Source organism: Equus przewalskii, chromosome 3, assembly GCF_037783145.1.
Source record: "Equus przewalskii isolate Varuska chromosome 3, EquPr2, whole genome shotgun sequence".
Taxonomy (NCBI): domain Eukaryota; kingdom Metazoa; phylum Chordata; class Mammalia; order Perissodactyla; family Equidae; genus Equus; species Equus przewalskii.
The window spans coordinates 18,058,017-18,074,066 of record NC_091833.1 but is presented as its reverse complement, the minus strand read 5'-3'; the positions used below and the strand labels follow the sequence as shown (position 1 = coordinate 18,074,066).

Here is a 16,050-nt window from a genome sequence, read left to right as displayed (position 1 = left end):
CAGTCCATGCTCTTGCTGACTGTAACACTTCCTATGCTTGATTTAGAGATTCCGTCTTTCATTCCACACACTCCCACAAGTGTACTCTTTATACCCAGCCCAAGGTTGGGTACTAGAGACACAAAGAGGCCCTTTAGAGAGTTCACAGTGGGGAATTCTGACTCAGACCCAGAAAGTAACAAGCCAGTGCTATCAGTATTGAGACAGAAGGAGCCCAGGAGCTGTGGGACCTGTAGGAGGCTTCTGATTCAGCTTGGAGTCAGGTTAGGGAATATTTCCTGGAGGAGGTGACACTGAACAAGAAGTAGGAGCTCACCAGGAGGAATTAAGGAAGGGTACTCTGAGCACAGCGAATAGATGTACAAAGACCCAGAGGAATAAAAGGCTTGCCTTTCCTTCTGGAAAATTCTGCTGGTCAAAGGGGGGCAGGTCTAGGAGGGTTTTTTCCTGAATTTTCTCTTTCAGTGATGTGAGAAGATGAGTAATCACTGATTGGCAGAGAGAAGTGGGGATAAAAGTACAAGTGAAGGAAGCACAGGAGCAAAGATAGGGCAGAACAGGAGTTAACTGAGGCATCTGAGCTAACCAGAATGGGAGGGTATTTGGGAAGCATGGATGAAGCAGGGCTCCTACACATGTGGGTGGAGGCCTCTGGAGCCTAAGCAAGGGTCCTATCAGGCCTCATTCTGTCTTATGGGCAGCAGCTTCCCAGCATGAGCTGTAGTGTCAACCTGGCCTGCCTAGCTATTGGACTCCCGCCCCACCCTCCCTCCCAACTGATTCCTTTGGGCCCCTCTTGTAAAGCCATTTCCAACTCAGCCCCACTTCTCCTCCACCACTTATAAGTTTCTCATCCTTACCTCTATCACCCCCTACCATACCACTCTCCTTCTCTGAAGGCTCCCCTGACTCCAAGGACCTACTTGGGGAGGTAGGTCACTCCTCTGTGCTGCTATGGAGGTGAGTTGCAGGACTGGACTGAATAAACTGTGGGCAGAGCTGGCTTATGTAGGGCCTTGTAGACAATGAGAAGGAGCTTAACACCAAGAGCAGTTTTTCAATTTAGAAAATGGAGAATAAAGTGGAGGAAGTGAGAGTAGAAGCCGGTGAAGAGGCTGTGGCAGTGCCCACACAAGTTGTGGAGTGGTGGCTTGGAACACGGTCCTCGTGGTGGTGGTAGAAGACAGGTCAAAAGAGGATCTCATCCTCTCTCAGGCCTCCTCCTTCCCTCAGGATTCTGCCCATGCTGGTTCTTGCTCTTCCTCTCCTTCAGGATGAGCAGGGGCTCCTCACACCACAGACTCATTCCAGGCTTCCAGAACACCTTCTGGGATTGTTTTGACTCCACACTGCACACCTCTTCTCAAAGAACAAGCTTGTGAAGAGCAGAGGCCAGAGGAACCCTCATTGTGAGCCCAGTTTCTGCAGCTCCAGGTCACCTCAGGAACCTGAATTTAGACTCCCCTCCAGTAGAAGCTCCCCACCTTCTGCAACAGGCTCCCCTCAGATGGACCAGAGAGGGAGAGGACAGAGCACTTAGTTTGAGCTGTGTCTTGAAGGCTAAGGTGGTAGTACAGCAGAGGAAGGAGGAGGTGAGATGGTCAGGAGCCTGGAAGCTGGAAGAACCTGGGGATGGGGGTGGACTGGCTGGGTGGTGGGAGCACAATGCACCACCACCTCACAGAGCCCATATGGACCAAGATAGGAGGAGCAGGCAGGGCTAGGAGTGTCAGCCCGGGAGGACAGAGAAAAGCTGTGTATTCTAGCAGATCTCAGGACCTGAACGCAATGGAAAGCTCAGCGCCACCCCTGGGAAATGAGTGTTTGTAAGGAGAAAGATTGAGTCCTTTGTGGCAGACTTCAGCCCCGCACATCCTGTCTTGGGGATCAGCTTTTGGAGGCCTCCACCCCAGCCAAGGGGCCACAGGAAGAAAAGAAGGAGCTTAGCACAAATATAAATACCTTTAATGAAAGCTGAGCACGCTCCGCAGAGCCCCGACGGTAGCTGCCAGAGCAGGGCTGGAGGCAGACGCGCAGCTACCCAACCCACTGGCTAGGCCAGAGACCCCAAGAGGCAGGTGAGCGCCAGAGCAGTGGCCAAGAGCGCGGGGGTGGGCGTTGGGGTGGGCACGGGTGCTGTGGCCCGCAGTGTCTCCTGGTTGGTCTCTGGGCCCACGCCACGCTCCTGGACATGCACAGGGGCACCGCACAGAGCATGCAAGTTATCTGGGTTCGGGGCCCGGCGAGCTTCTTGCTGTAGCGACTCCCACACAGCAGCTGCCTCCTCCGGACAGGCCGACAGGACTCTCCAGGCGCAGGTGTGGAAGTCATTCCAAGATCTGTTAAGGGCGTAGGGTTAGGGGAATTAGGTGGGGTGAGGAGGCTTTGGAATGGGAAGGAAGAGGTTAAGGTCCCTGGCACCTGTAACCTGCCCATACCTGCAGACGGTCTCCAACTTGCCTCCATGGCCCATGCCGTCCCCTAAGCGGATGAGACACTCGGCGAAGCCCTGGTATATGGTGTCACAGCGGCCTGGGCCCGCTGTGGCTGCTGCCAGGGGAGATACAAGGTCTGGGGGTGGGGATGGAGAATGGTTGATTGGATGAGCTGGGTCCACCCCCCAACCCCCATGGGCTTCTTTACCTGGGTGCGCTCTGGGGACATGACTCAGCGTGAAAGTGGCGCCCCAGGGAATTAAGGGGCATGTCTGGGGATCACCTGCTTCAGCTCCCTTCTAGGAGGGCCCCCAACATGATACGTGCAGGGGTGGGGGGGTGGGAGTGTCACTCCCAGGGATGCACTCTTTCTCCCAGCTTCTGCAGCCCCAGGTAGGGAAGGTCCAAGTGAAGGAGTCAGGATACGGTGAAGCAGAGGCAGGGTCTGGGGCCATGGGGCCCCTGGCATCTCCAGTCTCTCTGCAGCCTGCACAAGCTTTGCTTGGCCTTCCTATCCCCTTCCTAAAGAAAGGTGTTTTGGGATGAATAGGGCAGGATAGACGGGGTCGAGATCCAGGCCAGATCCTAACAGAGGACCTCGGGGATCCCACAGCTGGTCTAGGAGTCCAGCGAGGGGGCACATCTCCCTTTATCAGAATGGGGGCTGCAGAATTTCAGGGTCCTTCCCCCACAACTAGGGCTCAGTTCATGCCCCCCTCACTTACCATCCTTAAGTCACTGGCACACATTAACCCCTCCCTGGAGGCCTGGTACCTTCTCTTTACCCTGGCTCCCAGCACTCAGGAAGGCTGTGCCTCAGCTCCCGACATCCTATACCCAGTCTGGCGAGAGGGTGTGCAGCCCGGGCCAGATTCAGCACACCTGTACTCACCAAGTGGTGGCGGCAGCAGCAGCAGCAGCAACAGCCCCAGCACACGGGGCGGTTGCTGGTGGTGGCGACAGCAGCAGCAGCAGCAGCAGCAGCAGCAGCAGCAGCACATCATCTCCAGCTGAGAGCCTAGTGCCAGAGCTAGCAGCTTGGAGTGTAACCCTTCGGCCCAGCCTCCAGAAGGAGGGGCTGTGATTGGATAAGAGCCCGAGGCGGGGCTTCAAAGCAAGCCCTTGGCCCCGCCCCCAATACTCAGATTGGCAAGAGAGTGGAGGGACTCCAGAAAGAAGAGCCCAGGGCAGCCAGTAATGACGAGCTGACCCCCACGGCCCTTGCCCGAGAAAATGGAGAGGAGAGATCTGGGAAGGCAGTTGTGCAGATGAGGGTGGGTGTCCAGGCCCCTGGGGCAGGTTGGCCTAGACAGAGCTCCACACAGGGAGAAGAGAGGAGGCAGGGAACAGAGAGCAATTAAAGTCACACCAAAGACACACCAAAAGCACACATTTACTCGATTTTATTCCAAAAGCATTTAATTGAATTTCTCAATGTTTTTCAAAAACAAAAAGATCCAAATTGGAGGTAAAAAGGAACATGGAAAATTCAACCTCAAGTGGTGTCACAATCTCAGAGTCATGCTCCAGGCATGGCAGAACCCAAGAAGGCACAATACCCACCCTGGGCCCAGCCTAAGCCTGCTGGCTACCACAACCTGTAGACCACAGCCAATGCTGCCCCCCTCAAATATCCCAGAGGTGGGAGCCTGAGCAGGTAAAAGGCAGACATGACCCTGCTTTGGCCTAAGCCTGTCTGCTGGCCGCCAGTGCCATCCCACCTCTGGGAAAGGCAGGCTTAGCTAAGGGAGGCTGGGGGTCACAAGGCCATGCAGCATGAGGCTGAGACGCCGGGCCGCTTTGCCAAGTGAGTTGTGTGGCTCGGCCTGCAGGAACTGGAAGAGCTTCTGGCGCACCTGGGCCATGACGGAGCCCATGTGGTCCCGAGTGATGGGGTCGCTGTGGTCCAGGTGCATCACAGCCTCTTCCAGGTAGCTGCAGGTGGAGGAAAGGGACACGCTACAGTGGGTTCCAGAGGACGGGAGCGCCCCCTGGTGGCACTGAAGCCCAGAGGGTCAAGGGAGGCCAAGCCTGAGATGGGTGGGGGCAGAGGGGAATGGTAGGGTAAACTAGGGAAGGGAGTCAGGCAGGAGTGGAAGTCTCTGCTTTGAACTGCTCCCCCACCTTCACCCCGTCCTGTGTCCTGGCCTCCTGGTCCCTGCCTATGCCTACTCACCTGAGCTTGAGGTCAGTTCGAGTGCCAAGGTCAGAGGCCAGCTGCTGGATGAGAGAAAGGAGCACGGGCTGGGAGAGTGGGCAGGGTGGCTGCCCAAAAACCTGGCCTGGATCCACAGTTTCACACACGTAAAGCACCAGGTTCAGGTCAGCAGCTGTCAGGGCCTGGGTAGAGAATAGCATTTTATAGCTAATGTCAGGATAGAATGGCTGCTTGTCTGGGCTGTGTGGCCTGAGAGGGGATGACCACAGAGTAAGGTACTTAGGGGTCCAGAGAGAGCACTGTAGGGCTGTGTTACTACTCTAGGGGATCAAGAAACATTTCCTGAGGATGGTCATGAAGCATGGAGGGTTGAGGGAGGAAGAAAGGGGTCCAGGGAAAGGGAAAAGCAGGGGAAATGGCCTGGAGGCCAAAGAGAACTAAGAACTCTCCACTAGTGCCAGACTGCGCAGAGCCTGATGGGTAGAGTGGAATGTACCCATGTGGAACAGTGTGTGGGCCTTGTCAGGAGGCATCTGACCCTTACCTGGGCCTAACGCCTCACATACCTGCTGGAAGGCCTGATTGAGGTGGCCCTGCTGCAGCAGCTGCAGAATATGGGCTTGCTGGGCCTGGCAGTCGAGGTGGGCAGCAGGGACAGGAGTGCCAGCTGCTGAGCGCATGGCCTGCATGATGCTAGAGGTGACGGCAGCCTGCTGCTCCTTGAGTGCTACACTCACCTCACCCTTAACAATGCGTTGGACTTGTGCTAAAATTGACTCCTGCAGGCTGCAAAGGGAAGTGAGAGAGATGACGTAAACAGAGTCTGGTCTGGCCCTTTCCAAACCCACACCTTGCCCAGTGCCCTGCCCACATACCTGCCCACAGCCACGTGCAACTGGTGCTGCACCTCAGCCCGAACACTGCTGGACACAGTGGCTGCCATCTGCTCAGTGGCACCTTGCAGTGTGCTGACCAGGCCCCTTAGCTGAGCCAACACAGGCTCCCGTGCCTCCTGCTCTCGTGCCTTCCGGCTCTTCATGTGGCTCTCTAGCTGCTGCAAGTCTGAGAGGTGATCACGGGAGCCATGAGAGGGACAGTGAGGGAAAAGGGGACAGCTCCTCTCACAGTGGGACATATGACTCCACTCACATTCCTGTGTGCCCAGTCGGAAGCTATCATTGATCTGTTGGAACATGGCCTGGCAGCTCTTCTCAAAGGCAGGCAGCACCACACTCTGGAAGGCTTCACGGTAGGCAGCCTGCATTGGCCCCTGTAATGTGTCTGCAGCTGCTCGGGCAATGGCGTCAGTCAAGTTCTGGGGGTAGAGGGAGGGGCCGAGTTGAAAGCCTGAGCCCAGCTGGCCTGACCAGGCCCACCAACCACCAACCTCCCTCATCTCGGGCCCAATAGCACCTTGGACTTTAGCAGCTTGGAGATATTCTCTTTCAGGCTACCCTCCACGGCTGTGAGCTTGGTGGCCACTGAGTTGCTCAGTTGGCCTGCCACGGGCTCCAGACTCCTAGAGACACCTGGGACAGGTGAGGAAGGAGAGGTGGAGCCATGAGAGGTAACTTGACAGGTTACCTCCCCACTCCCACCTTGTCCTCCCAGAAGAAGTCTCCATATAAAACTCACACGGAGGTACCGTCTTCTTGATCTCATCTCGTATGCTCCGCTCCAACCGCCCAGCCATAGCTGAAGACAGTGCCTGGGACAGCTGTTGTGTCAGCTGCTCCTGCAGCTGCCCACCCCGCTGCTGCCCCTCAGCCAATGCCCGCTCCAGCCGCCGCTCTGCATTGTAGCTAAGGAATAGGCCTGGAGATCCCATGTCCCTTCCTGGGCCAAGAATGCTGTGGCTTCCCCTACCACTACGCCATGCTGTGCCACCACCCACAAGGATACGCTCCTGCTCGTGTCGTGACTCTAGGGCACGTTCTACATGGCCCATGACAGTGCTCTGCAGGCCCTCAAGTTGGGTGCACAGACGCTGCAGCAGCTCTTCTTGGCTGTGCCGCAGCTCTGCCAGCTCTCTCTGCTGTTGCCAAATTAATGCTGGCCAGTCCTCAGGAAGCTCTGCCACCTGCCAGCAGCACTAACAGTCACATGATGCCTGCTCCACCCATCCCCACACACCAGACCAGGGAATGGCCCAGAGCCCTTCTCCACCTTACAGGGAGGAGTCCCAGAAATAGAAAGGGTGTTTGCTTACTTACCTGGTGCTCCATGAGCCGAGATCCCATGGCTGAATCCCTGCCATAGGTGAGAAGCACCTCAGGCCATGTCAGGCAGGCAGGCTGGGGACCACCCCGCCCCCCCAGCCTCAGCACCCCCCTACCCATCATCCTTCTTGCCCTTCCTCTTGAGCTTGGGTGAGGCCCGAGGGGATCCCTTAGTCTTCCAGTCCTTGGCAGGCAGCCGTGGAGTGGGGACTTTGGTGCCAAAGCCCCCTGCAGCAGAGGCAAGGCTGGCTACCTCATCATCGTGGTCACTGTGGGAAGGGGAAGTAGAAGAATAAGTGCCTACTCACTTGCTGGCCCACCCTCGTGAGAGGAACAGTGTGGGGTGGCACCCACCTTTGCTCAGCGCTGACGTCCTGGCTGTCATGTTGCTGCAGCAGGTGATAAGGTGGTCGGTGGAAGGCCAGGCTCTTGTGCTTTTCCTGGAGGCCATTCCTGGGGCTGGGGAGACAGGCTGACTCAGCAGTGGATGACTATCTGAAGTCCCTACCATGAGCACACTTTCCCCCTCCCAAGCTCCTCACCTCTCTGCCAGGCTGCTGCAGGTCTCACGAGTAATGTCTGGTGCTGTAGGCCAGACCTGACTGTCAGGGGCTGTGGCCTCCTGGGTCAAGGCCGCCTCCAGGAGCGAAGGGGTACTATGCCGATCCCCATCCCCAGGGCTTCCATCTAGGCCAAGCTGGGAGCCAAGCTCAGGCCCTGGTCGGGGCCGTGGGGACAGCAGGTGCAGTGCTGAGGCAGCTGAAGCCATACTGTCTGGCTCAAGGCCCTCAGGAGCAGAGGAGCCAAAGCCACGGGACAGGGCCTCAGATGCAATCTCAGGGATGTCCTGGGACAGGGCAGTCGAAGCTGAGGAGATAACATCCGGCGAGCGAGTGCGGCTAGGGGAAGCCTGGGTTAGCCCCAGGGGCTCCACTTCCTGCAGCTCCAGGGATAGTGCAGCAGCAGCAGCAGGCACCTGAGGTAGGCCAAAGATGGGGACTTAGGTAGTAGGCAGCAGGGTAGGGGAAGCACAGAGATGAGGCACTGGTGTTTGTAGTGATGAGAGATGGGACAGTAGGGAAGAGGGATGCAGGTAAAAAATGGCCACAGCCCAAGAGGAGAGGAAGTGGGGATGGAGAGGCTGAGAAGCTGCCTTCCAGGGAATATGGGAGGATGAGATGACCTCAGGGGAAACATGGACCACCTGAGGCAGAGCAGGACCAGCAGACAGGGTGCTGTGGGAGGAAACTGCTGCCAACCTTCCTGCTGCCATATACCTGCTACTCTGTACTTCACACACACCTATACACACACCTGCCCAGGTCCTTTGGAAGTCAATTTGTCAGCTGGACCTGGGATCAGGCCGGGCAGGAGGCTGCGTGGGCTTGCCTGCAGGCTACTGCTGCTGCTCACTGTCAGACTGCCATCCAGCTGCAGCTTGGGGCTCAAGGTCAGCTCCTCAGGTGGCCTGGTGGCAGGAAGGCTGAGGAGTAAGCACCCAAAGCTTGGCATCACTTGGAACCAGCCGCTGCCATCCCCCAACTCTGACCCTCACTTCACCTGGGCAAGGAGGGGTCCACAGCTGAGGTACTGCTCATGGCAGACACAGCTGTAAGAGAGGAGCTGCTGCTGCTGCTGCTGCTGCTGCTGCTGCTACTGCTGCTGCTGCTACTACTGGGGGATGCAGTGATCTGGGAAGATGCAGAGAATGAGGGCTTTGGCCTGTGGGTGGGGCATTCCCAGGCCCCCTGCCCTGAGCCTCACACCCCTCCCCCAGCACACCTGCTGCAGGGAGGCGCTAGGTGTCATGAAGGCGTCAGGTGTCATCAGCTTGGGCTTGGTCTCACTGCTCAGACTGAGGAAGTCAGCAGGTGCAGGCAGCTCCACAATGCGTCGGAGGTCAGGCTGGGAGCCATGAGCAGCTGAAGCCAGGCTCTCGGAGCCCAGTTCAGGCCGAGACTCTCCAAATGCTACGGGGGGAAAGTTGCCATTTGAGTCACATCTCAGACCTCAGTCAGTTTAACCTACTTCCCTCTCACCTCTCACTCACCAAAGTCCTCATGGGCAGGGTGGGTGGGGAGTGGGGCCACCACATCAGGGTTCAGCTGTGGCTGGAAACGGATCTGCACATCCTGCAATGCCCTACAGGAAGATAAGGGGAGAATAGGAGAGGGCTCCAAGGGGCTAGAGTCAGTACAGTGGGGAGGGGCACAGAGAGGGCACAGATGGATCTCCCCAGTACACTCACTTAGTATGCACACAAAAAAGCTTGATGAGCACACCAGCTGCAGACTCCATGGCACTGGCTCCGTGGGTCCCATCTGCAAGGATAGTGTGGACAACTAAGCCCCTGGCCCTCTGTGCCTCAGTACTCCCCTACATATGAACATATATCCCCAACCCTGAGCAGCTCACCAGCCCCTAGGCTGTCATTCTCCTCCTCAGCAGGCAGCACCTCAGTGTGCCGCAGCCGGCAGCGACTCACAACCTGGATACCGAAGCTCAGCACAGGGTGGGTGAGCAAGAACTCAGAGATGGAGCTGAAGCAGGCACGGCCCTCCTCCTGGTTCTGCAGCAGCTCCATCACATAGAGGACCTGCACAGGCAGTGCATTCACAGCTAAGCTCAGAGGCTGTGAGGGCTATGGATGTGCCACACACCCTGCCCTCCCTGATGATACCAGCTCTGCCCAGGGTGCCCCCCTGCAGCCTACCTTCCGTTGCACATCGCTGAGAATCAAGTATTCTGCTGAGAGATCCAGGCAAACCTTGAGGCTGGGGGGCACATTCACTGAGCTGAAGATATCCGGGGAGAAGCTAGGGGCCGCAAGGCAGGATGAATGACACTGAGAGGGTGAAAAGCATCCACATCCCCAACCCTGCCACTCCTTCCCAGCCCCCTCGCCCCTGCCTACCGAATGGTCTGCAGGCAGGTCCAGGATACTGTGCACCACATCTTTAGCTCCCGATTCTGGTCAGCGCCAGTAATGAGGAACCTCCAGAAAGGGACCCTGCAAAGCAGTAAGGCACTGAGTGGCTGGCTGGGTCCCCTGCTGGGAACCCAAGATCCAGCCCACCACCTGCCTGCCTGCCCACTCACTCACTCAGGGTCCTGTTTCTTGTGGTTGTCACAGAACAGGAGGCAGGAGAGGGGTCGCCCATCATGTGGCTTCCACTCATGCAGACACCTGCAGGCAGGCAGATGAGGGGCCTGAGTGGGTGATCTGGTCCCTTATCTGGCGGGTGGGGAATGTGTCCCAGTCTCTCAGGCCCTGGCTTACCTTGGCTCATCCTGGCCCTCAATGTAGATCTGCCAGAACTTGACAAAACCATCATGGCTTGCGGTAGCTAGGACAGTCCCATCAGGGGAGAGGGCTCCTTCACTTAGGCGCTGGGAAGAAACCAAAGAGCCTTGTTTTGCCACTTGACTAGAGGTAGGAGCTAGCCCTTCTCAGATGGGGATGGTAGTAAGCTGGGCTGACCAACAGTGAATCCACACTCTTGTGTGAAAGAATGAACGAATGGGTGGTCGTAGAGACGACCAGATCCGGGGGGTGCAGCCCGGTTAGGTGTGAGGTGCACAGGTGAGGGTCACTTTGTGCTCAGAGTCCCCATGGGCAGAGTGCCAGTAAAGCTGCCTGGGCAACTATGGGTACAGGGAATAGATGTGGGACATAAAGAAGAGGGGAAGGCAGGGGAGGCAATCAGTTGTGGGCTTACCGTGCTATGGCCTTTTACCACGATGAAGCCCTGCTTGATCTGGCTGACATCCACAGGCCAGGTGTTGTGATTGGAGCGCAGCATGTCCAGGTCCCACACCTCAGCCTGGAGGGTACAGGGAGGTGAGTATTCAGCCCATGCCCACACCACGGTTGTTCTGTCCTCTCCTCTCCCCCCAGGACCAGCCCCCTCACCCGGTCCTCATGCAAGAGGGCCACTGTTGGGCTGCCCTCCTCACAGCAGTCCTCACTCTCCTCGAGGATGAAGGGGCACCAGATGATCCTACGGAAGTGGTTCAGTGGTGTGCCCTCTGGCTGCCGGATATGGACCAAAATCTCTTCTCTGAGCAGGGCGTTAAGGGCTAGACAGGTGGATGATGACGTGTGTCTGGCAGCCTGAGCTCTGCCCACCTTTCATCAGTCTCCCATCCCACCCTATGGGAAAGGATACTGAATTTTGCCATTAACCAGAGCCAAGCGCCACACAAATAGGTTGCCTGCCTCATCCAGGCAGGCCAGCTGTGGGGAGTTGAGGTGTGCAAAGGCGAGATCAGCTACACTGCCTGTGAAGCCCTTGAGCAGGGTCCGCTCTGAAGTGCTGACACTGATCACCCGCACCATCGCTGAGCCATTGTTGGCAGCTGGAATCAGGAGAGCGGTAGGCCATGAGTGAATATCCAGGATGAGGGAGAAGCAGAGAAGCCCTGCACTTGCTTGTCTGATACCACTAGAGTTTCAAGCTCAGTTTTCCCACTTGGCCTCCAAGGTTTGGCAGAGGTGAGACAGCACAGACAAGTCTTCCATTATACCCATAAGCTCTGAGTGGGCTGAGTGGCCTGACACTGGATCTGCATCTCTCAGACTTCTAGCACATCTCCCTCCTCCCTCCTGCCATACTCACCCCGAATGGCATAGGCCAAGAAAGAATTGGACACAGCAATCAGGTTGCCATAGTAGTATTTCTGCTCCCAGTCATACTTGGCAACAGGCTGGATTTTCACCTGGGAAGCAAGGGTGAGGAAGGTCATAGAAGCTGAGGGCTGGGACAGCTTTCCTGGAGCCTAGGTGGCCCCCAGCCTCCCTGGGAACAGCAGAGGCCACATGTGTGAGCCCAGCTACCCATTCACAACTCTTGGGACCAGGCTTCCACTGAGACTTGACAGCCAACCCTGGCTTCCTGAGACTGAGGCACACTACCTGTCTATCAAATGGTCCCCATAGGAACTGGCAGCATGGGAGGGGAGAGGGAGAGGCTGAGTGTGCCCCCATCCACCATACATGCCACAACATCCTGGTGCCCACCTTGTTGCTCCCCCGTGCCTTGCTAGAGATGCTAGAGTCACTGCTGGCCACAATCTCCACCTCCTTGGCCAAAATCCCGATGCAGGTAGAGCTGTCATCTCCTGAAAGGCAGCTAGGGGGAGGGGTACACAAGCTTGACTCTTGTTCACCCAAAGTCTCAATGGGCAGGGTTGGGAGGAGAAGAGAATACGGCTACTCTGGTGAAGCTGTCACATCCCAGATGGCCAGCTCTGCCTGGTCCATTGGTCCCCAAACCCACAGCTCCCCTTGCTTACCTCCCTCCTTGTGAATAGGCTTACTTCCATGCTAAACCAGGAGCCCAAACTTCAGATCCGGGCCAAACTCCTGAGCATGTCCTTGCCCCTCATCCTAGTGCAAACTCAGTGTGGTTGTGCTCCACCCCAGGTCATCTAGTGGGGAAGCAGCAGAGGCCCCTCTCTCCCCCATCTCATGCCTTCAGCTAGCAGATGCCCCAAAGACCCCATCATCATCTCTGACATCTCCCAGACACTCACATGACCTGCTTTTCCTGCAGATTAATAGGTGGCATGGCCCGGAGACCAGGCTTGTTTGTTGAAGTACCATCACCTGAGCAGAGGGGGTCTGGGACCAGGAGCCCGTTGAGGTCCCCATTGTAGGCATTAGATGGCCGCTGGCTCTCTGCACTGGGGCCTGGGGACAGAAAGGGCCACAGTGATGAGGTTGTTCTGCCTGCCCACTGGCCTGTCCTCCTGCAGAGCTTCATTCAAGAACCATGGGGTGCTCTAGGAACATTCAACTGAGCGCAGTATGTCAGTGGGGAGGAGGGCCCTTTGTTCATCTCTCCAGAAACACTAATGGTGAACCCAGTATATGCCAAGACCAAAGATGAACACAAGGCTCTTCTACCTGGGGGAGGGAGACAAGCCATCAAGGATCCTCTGAGACCAATTAATACTCAGGCTCAGGTCAGTACAGAGGAACCCTGTTTACTTGAGGGAGAGAATGGGAAGAATTAGGACAGATTTCTTAGAGGAGGCACCATCACAGCCAGTGTGGCCAGAATACATAAACATGGGAAGGATGGAGGGAAAACAAGGCTGTAGAGGTTTTAGGCATGGGGCTCGGGTGCTAAGATTCTCCCTGTGGCAATGAGAGCCACAAAAGAATTCTAAATGAGAAGGTGATAGGGACTGCTCTGCCCAGAGGATTGACTGCTCTAAGGCAGCATGTAGGATAGTTGAGAATCTAGGTGAGAGATACCGGGGCCTAGACCAAGGGAGTGGCAGGGGTTGGAGAAGAGAGAATGGGCTCCTAAGGAATGGAAGGACACTGGTAAGATGTGGGAGTAAGAAAGGAAGGAGCCTGCCCCACACAGAAATGGCTCAGAAGAAGCCACCTTGGGCAGGAAAACTCAGGAGAAATGGACATGAAGGAGCTGGATAAAGAGGAGAGAAATAAAGAGGAGGAGTTGGGGTAGGGTGCAGAGCCAGGAAAGACAGTACTTTAGTTGTTTGCCATTGACTGAGTTTCAAGCATCCTTAGAGGCTCAGACACCACTCCAAAACTCCCAGGTGGCAAGGAGACTAGGGGTCCACATTCAGGAACATAGCAAGTTTCGAGTCACATAACTGCTGAGGTCTGACATGGTCCTCCAGTGACAGGAGACAAGCAAGAGCTACTTGGCAAACAGGGGAATCAAGTGCCAATCAATAAACAAGGAGTTAAGAGGAAAGCCTCCAGGCCACTTCACTTGGACCAGAGCCACCTTAGCTGCTCAGGGGTAAGCTGACCACTCTCCCTCCCAGGCAGGCTACCATGAGGACAAACAAACAAGCTGCACAAGGTTGGCCATGCCAGGTTCTACCAAACCTTTGTGGAGTCTAGTCTGCAGAGCAGCTGATGACCATAAGAGGCCCAAGCCAAGCTCATGAGAAAAGGGAGCACACACTCAAGGCCTGGGGCAAAGGACTCAGTAGTTTCAGGCAGCAGATGGATTTTCTCAGGGAGCAGGGAGTAGCAACCAACCCAGAGTGAACACCAGTGCCTGCTTCCAAAAGCAGCCAGTTTGGGTCTCCCAGCAGGTTTAAGAGCAGGGTCTGAATTAAGACCAATTATCAGCTCTGGCCACTGCACACCCACACCACCATCACCAGCCAGTCTTTCAACCACTACAACTTTTCAATGGTCCCTGAACCTGCCAGGAAACTTTGGTACCTTCACATGTGCTATTTCCTCTTTGTAGAATGCCTTTCCTGACACCCAAACCTCTATTCATATTACAAGACCTAGTCTAAACATTGTCTCCTTTCTCTTGAATCTGTTCTCAGGCACTCCCCAGCCCCCTCCCCACCGACCCTAATCCCATCACAATATCAAAACACTCCTCTCTTTCAATGACAACAGCATTATATTACAACCTTGTAATATAATGGATGTCCTGGGGGCTCTTCGAGGGAACAGCTCTGAGGTATTAGTGCATGCCCAAGTAAAGTTTAAATGGAATGGAAATAAACTAGGGTTTGAGACGTTTGTAGCTTAATCCAATCAGAGCTGTGCAGCCTGTGATTTGCCTTAAACCCAGAAAGATTATGGAATTGGGGCTGGTCACACTCCTCCTGAAAATCAGTTTCAGAACAGCAGGCCTGGAGTCTGTATTCCAGAAGGAAGGACAAGTTGCAAAGGGGTATCGGTGGTTCCTCAGCACAGTGCCTGGGTCTAGACCCAGAACTTGGCATACAGAGCCCAGACCAGGCCTCTGAACTATATGGCAAAAGGGTAGGGAACCCTGGCCAGTCCTAGGAACACTAGAGACATTGGGGCCAGGACACCAGGGGCGCCCTGCAGAGTCAGAGAAGGGGCCTCACCTTCAGCTGAGACGCTGAAGGACGAGGCAGAACAGCCCAGCTCCGGGATGGGGAGGGATCGCACCTGGGGGTCTACGCCCTTCGGTGAGCACACAGGGAATTACCCCTTCCACCTTCGTCTGCCCTCACCAGCCAGGAGGATGCAGAGCCGGTCCTGAGGGACCTGCGGGCCCCGAGGACTGCCCAGGCCCGCGCCGCCCTACTGCCCGCTCGCTGAGGACCCACCCTCACTGTCCCGGCTCACCCCCAGCGGGTCGGTCCAGCTTGAGGATGTCCCGCAGGTGCTGCGTGGCGTCCTCGATGTCGATGCTCGCGCAGGAGGAGGCCATGGGCCCAGCCGCGGGGACCCCGTCAGCGCCGCGTTAGTTTCCCTGTCGTCGCGCACCGTCCAGCCTCACACAGCCCCGCCGGGGCCAGACAGCCGGGCGCCGGTCACTACACTCGGTCCACCCGCGGCCCGCAAACCGCCGCCCGCGCTGCGTCCCTGAGCCCCGCCAACCCCACCAACCGCCTCCACTTCCGGCCCGTCCGAGCTCGGCTCCCGGAACCTGCGCCCGGCGAAGAAGAAAGGTTCCGGTCTGGAGGCGGACGCCTCGCCTCTCCTGGAGCCGGTCCTCCTCGGCCGGCCAGCCCCTGTGCCAACCGGGTCCGAGGGAGTTCCGCGGGGTTGAGTTAGAGCAAATGTCCACACACTGGGCCGCCCAAAGCCCTACCCGCCTCAGGATATCCTGTCCGGTACATGTCCACTCCCAAAGCATGGACTTATAATGGGCCTAGGACAGGGTCAACTCAGCCACCCAGGCTGCAGTCCCTCAGAGCCCCCAGGAACAAGGAGAATTGGCAGAAGCTTCGGTTTCCCCTTTGGGAAATGGGTCGGTATAACCCAAGACCTGAGGGAACTGGCAAAGTCATAAGGCCCAGAAATTGCAAGGGTAGGAGAGATGGTCCCGCTACAAACAACACATTGTCCCCCAGCATCCCATTGCATCAGCCTGGCACCCTCAGGCAGGAAGAAAGAAACCAGATTACAAACACCTCTTTATTGCAGACATTTCAGGCACAGGTACATGGAAGAAGCTGTATTGCAGATTTTATACAGGGTGGTTTAAGAGGCAGCAGGCATCTGCCTCTCTCCCCTACCCCTACCCCCCAAATACACAGCAGCCCAGAAATCAGTTCCATTGAAATCTCCTGAGTATGCTGTCCTCAAACAGCACATCATCCAGCCCTGTGCCCAGCGTAGCCAGGCAACTGGTGGGGGTCCGAAGTCCTCAGCCTCCTTCATAGAGCAGGAGGGAAGGCAGGGGTACAGGTCAGGCATAGCTGTGGTGCCCTCACCAATCCTAAAACCCCTAACAGGGCACCAGCCCAA

General features: G+C 56.5%; 2 protein-coding genes across 4 annotated transcripts; both read right to left on the bottom strand.

The window, feature by feature from the left end:
* Positions 1-1,943: 1,943 nt before the first annotated feature.
* On the bottom strand, positions 1,944-3,547 carry NRN1L (neuritin 1 like). The gene is made up of 3 exons (XM_008518207.2): positions 3,328-3,547; positions 2,439-2,571; positions 1,944-2,339 (listed from the first exon to the last, which is right to left on the bottom strand). Exons 1-3 carry the CDS (start codon positions 3,437-3,439, stop codon positions 2,054-2,056), a joined length of 531 nt encoding a protein of 176 aa, XP_008516429.2. The 5' UTR covers positions 3,440-3,547; the 3' UTR covers positions 1,944-2,053.
* A 289-nt stretch (positions 3,548-3,836) lies between these two features.
* EDC4 (enhancer of mRNA decapping 4) lies at positions 3,837-15,377 on the bottom strand. 3 transcript variants are annotated; one of them, XM_008518205.2, is made up of 29 exons: positions 14,923-15,377; positions 12,348-12,504; positions 11,833-11,944; positions 11,432-11,531; positions 10,982-11,171; positions 10,726-10,873; positions 10,532-10,636; positions 10,093-10,202; positions 9,916-9,999; positions 9,727-9,822; positions 9,526-9,628; positions 9,228-9,408; positions 9,061-9,133; positions 8,863-8,954; positions 8,595-8,782; positions 8,373-8,503; positions 8,127-8,280; positions 7,355-7,788; positions 7,167-7,271; positions 6,929-7,081; positions 6,807-6,843; positions 6,496-6,673; positions 6,229-6,384; positions 6,007-6,122; positions 5,743-5,908; positions 5,469-5,655; positions 5,160-5,379; positions 4,612-4,775; positions 3,837-4,370 (listed from the first exon to the last, which is right to left on the bottom strand). In XM_008518205.2, exons 1-29 carry the CDS (start codon positions 15,005-15,007, stop codon positions 4,178-4,180), a joined length of 4,218 nt encoding a protein of 1,405 aa, XP_008516427.1. In that variant the 5' UTR covers positions 15,008-15,377; the 3' UTR covers positions 3,837-4,177. The 3 variants fall into 3 exon arrangements, with proteins under 3 accessions (XP_008516427.1, XP_008516426.1, XP_070469809.1); XM_008518204.2 differs by having other exon boundaries at positions 8,127-8,295; positions 14,923-15,365; XM_070613708.1 differs by having other exon boundaries at positions 6,229-6,673.
* Positions 15,378-16,050: the final 673 nt, after the last annotated feature.

Bases quoted from the DNA above. Each gene is read 5' to 3' on its own strand.
- NRN1L (XM_008518207.2), bottom strand. From the start codon at position 3,439: ATGATGTGCTGCTGCTGCTGCTGCTGCTGCTGCTGCTGCTGCTGTCGC. The intron at 2,572-3,327 runs GTGAGTACAGGT...CCCCACCCCCAG, and splicing joins GCTGCTGCCGCCACCACTTG to ACCTTGTATCTCCCCTGGCA. The intron at 2,340-2,438 runs GTATGGGCAGGT...CGCCCTTAACAG, and splicing joins AAGTTGGAGACCGTCTGCAG to ATCTTGGAATGACTTCCACA.
- EDC4 (XM_070613708.1), bottom strand. From the start codon at position 15,007: ATGGCCTCCTCCTGCGCGAGCATCGACATCGAGGACGCCACGCAGCAC. The intron at 8,955-9,060 runs GTGAGTGTACTG...ATCTTCCTGTAG, and splicing joins CTTTTTTGTGTGCATACTAA to GGCATTGCAGGATGTGCAGA. The intron at 7,082-7,166 runs GTGGGTGCCACC...CCCTTCCCACAG, and splicing joins GACGTCAGCGCTGAGCAAAG to TGACCACGATGATGAGGTAG.